Here is a 6,130-nt window from a genome sequence, read left to right on the forward strand (position 1 = left end):
TTACAGTAACATTTCGTACAGGCACAGCAGAACCTTGCAGTAACACACGCCTTGCACCCATGGGGGTCCAACAGAAGCTCCCTCTGAGCCTTGCTGTAACACAAGCCTTGCACCCTCGGGGGCCCAAAGGAAGCTCCCTCTGAGCCTTGCTGTAACACAAGCCTTGCACCCTCGGGGGCCCAAAGGAAGCTCCCTCTGAGCCTTGCTGTAACACAAGCCTTGCACCCTCGGGGGCCCAAAGGAAGCTCCCTCTGAGCCTTGCAGTAACACAAGCCTTGCACCCATGGGGGCCCAACGGAAGCTCCTTCTGAGCCTTGCTGGAACACAAGCCTTGCACCCATGGGGGCCCAATGGAAGCTCCCTCTGAGCCTTGCAGTAACACAAGCCTTGCACCCATGTGGGGCCCAAAGGAAGCTCCCTCTGAGCCTTGCTGTAACACCAGTCATGCACCCATGGGGGCCCAAAGGAAGCTCCCTCTGAGCCTTGCTGTAACACCAGCCTTGCACGTATAGGGCCCAACGGAAGCTCCCTCTGAGCCTTGCTGTAACACAAGCCTTGCACCCTCGGGGGCCCAAAGGAAGCTCCCTCTGAGCCTTGCAGTAACACAAGCCTTGCACCCTCGGGGGCCCAAAGGAAGCTCCCTCTGAGCCTTGCTGTAACACAAGCCTTGCACCCTCGGGGGCCCAAAGGAAGCTCCCTCTGAGCCTTGCAGTAACACAAGCCTTGCACCCATGTGGGGCCCAAAGGAAGCTCCCTCTGAGCCTTGCTGTAACACAAGCCTTGCACCCTCGGGGGCCCAAAGGAAGCTCCCTCTGAGCCTTGCTGTAACACAAGCCTTGCACCCTCGGGGGCCCAAAGGAAGCTCCCTCTGAGCCTTGCAGTAACACAAGCCTTGCACCCATGGGGGCCCAACGGAAGCTCCTTCTGAGCCTTGCTGGAACACAAGCCTTGCACCCATGGGGGCCCAATGGAAGCTCCCTCTGAGCCTTGCAGTAACACAAGCCTTGCACCCATGTGGGGCCCAAAGGAAGCTCCCTCTGAGCCTTGCAGTAACACAAGCCTTGCACCCATGGGGGCCCAAAGGAAGCTCCCTCTGAGCCTTGCTGTAACACCAGTCATGCAGGCACCACGATGAGACTGAGTTCCCTGCAGAGCTTACAGTAACACCGGTCATGCAGGCACCACGATGAGACTGAGTTCCCTGCAGAGCTTATTGTTAAACAAGTCATACAGGCACATTGGTGAAGGGAACTACCCACAGAACTTCCAGTAACACAAATCATGCATGCACAAGGATGAGAAATAGCAACCTGTAGAGCTTACAGTAACATTCCGTGCAGGCACAGCAGAACCTTGCAGTAACACACGCCTTACACCCATGGGGGTCCAACAGAAGCTCCCTCTGAGCCTTGCTGTAACACAAGCCTTGCACCCTCGGGGGCTCAAAAGAAGCTCCCTCTTAACCTTACAGTAACCAAAGTCATAGAGGCACCAAGACGAAGCCCACTGCCAAGTTTACAGTACCACAAGGGCTACAGGCACAAGAGGGAGCTCACCGCTCTCTGCAAAGCTTTTAATAATTCAAGCCCTACAGCCACAAGGGTTATAGGGAGTCATACCGGTTCAAAGGTGAGAGGGCGCTCACTGTCATCTTTACAGTAACACGAGTCCTTCAGGCATCGAGGGGAGAGGGGGTCCACTGGCAAGAGAGGGAGCTCCCTGCGGAGCTCTCAATCCATCTAGATAATGGAGAGCTCGTGTAGGAGTGATGCAGGCACCAGCTCACAGAACCCCTAGTCCTACAGCCATTGAGAAGAGATGGAGCTGCAGAACTCACATTAACACCTTTCCTACAGACACCAAGCAGTGATGCAGCTCCCTGTAGAGCTTACAGTAACACCAGTCATGCAGGCACCAAGATGAGGGGTAGTTCCCTGCAGAGCTTACAGTAACACCGGTAATGCAGGCACCACGATGAGAGGGAGCTCCCTGCGGAGGTTACATTAGTACACGTCATACAGTCACTAAAATGAGAGAGAGTTCCCTGCAGACTTTACTGTAACACCAGTCATACAGGCACCAAGATTGGAGGGAGTTCCCTGCAGAACTCACAGTAGTACCAGTGATAGAGGCGCTAAAATGAGAGGGAACTCCCTGCAGAACTCACAGTAGTAGAAGTCATACAGGCACCACAATGAGAGTCAGTTCCCTGCAGAACTTACATTAACACCAGTCATACAGGCATACAGGCACCGAGATGGGAGGGAGTTCCCTGCAGGGCTTACTGTAACACCAGTCATGCAGGCACTACACCGGGAGGGAGTTCCCTGCAGAGCTTACAGTAACACCAGTCATACAGGCACCGAGATGGGAGGGAGTTCCCTGCAGGGCTTACTGTAACACCAGTCATGCAGGCACTACACTGGGAGGGAGTTCCCTGCAGAGCTTGCAGTAACACCAGTCATACAGGCGCATAGGAAGCGGTCATCTACTTTGATCTTAGAGAGAGGAGAGATAGTGAGGGTGAAATTCGGATACTGCGGGATAACTAAAAAGTCACTGAGTTTTAAGGTCACCTTTGTCAAATGTTTGCCACGTTTGGAAAATTACCTTTTTTAAGACATGGAAAAACATGTATGTGGTTTAGACAGGGGCCTTCTACTTGTGTCACTCCAGTCGTTTTGCACTATGACTCCCAGGGTCCATCACCTTTGAGCTGGTGAGGGCTGATGGGACCTGTAGTCAAAAACATCCGGCGAGCCAAATATTGCAGAACCTTTCTTCCATCTCTGGCAGGCTGGCAGGGCTGGGCAGGGACAGGTATGTAACTCCCTCACACTGGGTATTCCGGAGATCCCTCAAAACATGGTTGTTTGCCTTCGGCCAGAGACCCCTCCGAATGCCATTGCATGCTTTGTCTGCTTGAACTGTTCATCTGCGAGTAACTGGTCTCTGTAACAGCGCCTCGATGCCTACGGGTTGCTGTGTGCTTTATAAATGAAATAAGTAAATAAAGGGGGCGGGGACCAGTGAATCATACGTCCACCTGGAACCTGAAATTCGTGACTCTGAATTGAAACCTTTTCATTTTCTCCTTGTCCGCAGGTATGGGAGTGAACCCCAATAACCAGCTACACTTGAACTCTGTAGGACCGGGCTCCTCGCACAGCCCTCTGCACCTGGGCATGGGCGGACAGCAGCCTCTGTCGCACGAGCCCCCTGCCCCGATGATGTCATCGCCAAACCATATGGGATCCAACATTCCGATGCATCCATCAGGGCCGGGCCCTGGAGGACCACCCCAAAACCCAATGATGATGGGTCCAGGACAGCAAGAACAGATGGGCCAGCCCTGCTGCCCCGGTGGTCCCAATGGTGGCGGGCCCATGATGCCATCCAATCACATGGTCTTCCCACGCATGCAGCATTCGCACAATTCCATGTCCTCGCCGGGGCCTGGTATGCCCATGGCAACTGGTGGGGGTGGTGGCGGCGGACCAGGAATGCAGCAACACTATCCACCTGGCCTTCCCATGCCTCCCGAGGACATGCCCCCTCAGCAGCCACCCCCGCAGCAGCACCTGATGAATAAGGGGCATGCCCAGCGGATGTCCGAGACCTACTCTTCCTTGCACCCCGGGGTCTCGTCTGTCTTGAACGATGCCGATCTCAGTGAGGTCATCCGGCCAACCCCTACTGGGATTCCTGAGTTTGACCTGTCGCGGATTATCCCCTCGGAAAAGCCCAGCAGCACTTTGCAGTACTTCCCTAAGGGCGGCGGCGGGCAGGCGCCCAAATCGCAGCCTTCCAACCTGCACCTGATGAACCTGCAGAACATGATGGCCGACCAACCGCCGTCGCGGCCCGGCATGAGCCTTCCAGGACAGCAGGGGGGACAGCGATCCCTCGGCATGCCCATGTGCCACCCCGGGCAGGTGTCCATGATGGGCCGGACAGGCATGCCGCCGCAGCACGGCATGGTGCACCCGGGAATGATGTCCCCTCAGCAGAGTCTGATGGCCCAGCAGAACTTCATGCTTATGCACGCCAAGCAGAGAAACATGTCCGCGGACATGTACTCCCAGGCAGGACACATGATGTCCCCCCAAGGGTCCATCATTGGCCCCCCAAATCAGCAAAACATGATGCTCACCCACCAAATGAGGCAGCGCAGTGTCTCGTTGGATGCGTACATCCCTGGTCCAGGAAGCATGACGAATTTGCCTTTTTAAGCAGTTACTCCTTGCTCTTTGATTGTAAAATTCTTTATTTTATTTCATTTTTTACTTTTTTTGGAGGGATGCATTTGTCACACCAGGGAGGGCGGGAATGCCTTCATTTTCAGATAACGCCTTTTTATCAGGGCACCGGGCGCGAACCCAGAGGAAAAACAAGTGCAGTAAAAATTGAAGTGACATTTAAAGAATACATTTTTTAATTTTTTTAATGAAATCTCAGCAAAAAAGACTTCCAAAAAATTAAATGTCCCTTCTCCCTTTCGTTTCTTCTGAGTGTGTGTGGGAGTGTGTGAGTGTTTATAATGAACCAAAAACATGCAAAACAAAACCCTGGGAGAGAGTCTTTTTTTTTTTTTTTTAATAAGCTGTAAATAGGTTGGCTGGTTATTTGTGAGTGGTTTTCATTGGTCTCTGTATTTCTGTGCTTTAAAGAGCAGCCTCAAAAGATGTTTTTAAAAAATAAATAAAAAGAAAAGGGAATTAACGAATACTTAGATTTGTGGGGGGGTTGGAGCGACACGCTTAGGGCCTTGTCCGATTAGAGTGTATTTCATATGTTATAATATGAATTATTTATGGGTGGCAGCGACTCGAGTGCCATGTCCTTACAATGAAAGAGTTGCCCTGATGCTGATAGTTATCCCATCTTTCCCTGACATGGAAACCAACACTGTGAGTTTTCTTTACGCGAATATAACCTTACATGCAGTTTTCCAGATCCTTTACACTACGACCCCCGTGATCGATCACCATTGACTATGCTGGCAAGGGCTGATGGCAGTTGTAGTCCCAAACATCTGGAGAGCCAAAGGTTTCAGGCTCCTCCCCCAGTATTACGTTTTTTCACACAAATTGTCCCATCATGCATACATGCCAACATGCTGCATTCCATTCCTGAGCTGAAAAAACAATCCTAGGACTACATATCCCAGAATGCCAAGATAAAACCAGGGCTGAACTAACCCCAGCCTAATGTATTGGGGCATGTTGGCAAGAATGCATCCTGTGAAGCCTCTCTTTTTATGCTTTAACTGGTTTGTGTTTGCGTTTAGTCCACAGTCAATCAATCATTCAATTTATATGTATAGCGCTCTATCCCTCAAGGTATCATGGTGCTCAAACAACTGATAGTCAGGATGGATGTAAACGAAACCTAGGTGTCAAAAGGGGTAAGTATCTCTGAGCTTTATCTAAAGAGAAACGTTTTGAGATGCTTTTTGAAGGATAAGAAATCCAAACTTTTTCTCAAATTTTCAGGCAGCGAATTCCAAAGCCTGGGGCCACCCACTGAAAGGGCCTGGCCATCCAAACGTTCTTTCCTGTACTTGGGTATCTGAAGGAGTGCTGCATTACAGTGCCAATCACTTTTCTGTCCGCTCCAGCAAATATTGCTCTTTCTGACCTAACATCTACGTCTCTCTTGGGAACGTTTAGCCGTTAGGTGAAGAGGGGGGGGTCCCATGCCATCTGAACTTTGTAGCATCTGGCTGTAGACAGCAGCATTCCGTTTGTCGGGGCCGCAAGCCAGCTGCATTATTTAAAAAGGGCAGTAGACATGTTGTCTGCACACGTAGCCGTCCCTTCACCAGAACCGGTTGGGCATCGTTGCTACGCTGGCAGTCCTTATTGGATATTTTACACTGTCAGACCTGGACCAGGAGTTTTTCTAGACAAATGTTTGTCCTGAAGAGTTATTTATTTTTAGAGTATTAGAACAATGTTGCCTACAACTAAAGCAGAAATAAAGACCTGACCCTATCATACAAAATGTCTTCCTTAATAATCCATAACCAGGAGTGGATTGGCCTATAGGGAACTCTGGAGATTTGCCGGTAGGCCTCTGCACCCTGGGCCTCGTTTGTGTGGTATTTCCAAATTGTCCCATAGGAAAA

At 51.1% G+C, this 6,130-nt stretch overlaps 1 protein-coding gene across 2 annotated transcripts in view; it reads left to right on the forward strand.

Annotated features, from left to right (window-relative positions):
* BCL9L (BCL9 like) overlaps positions 1-4,718 on the forward strand; it is a 298,755-nt gene extending 294,037 nt beyond the window's left edge. For both annotated transcript variants that reach the window (XM_069614403.1, XM_069614404.1), the window contains one exon: positions 3,106-4,718. In XM_069614403.1, coding sequence (XP_069470504.1) covers positions 3,106-4,232 — 1,127 coding nt within the window. In that variant the 3' untranslated portion in view covers positions 4,233-4,718. The remainder of the gene's footprint in view (positions 1-3,105) is intronic.
* The last annotated feature ends 1,412 nt before the right edge of the window (positions 4,719-6,130 follow it).

The sequence above is a fragment of the Ambystoma mexicanum genome, chromosome 9 (genome assembly GCF_040938575.1).
Source record: "Ambystoma mexicanum isolate Mex_15411 chromosome 9, UKY_AmexF1_1, whole genome shotgun sequence".
Classification (NCBI taxonomy): Eukaryota; Metazoa; Chordata; class Amphibia; order Caudata; family Ambystomatidae; genus Ambystoma; species Ambystoma mexicanum.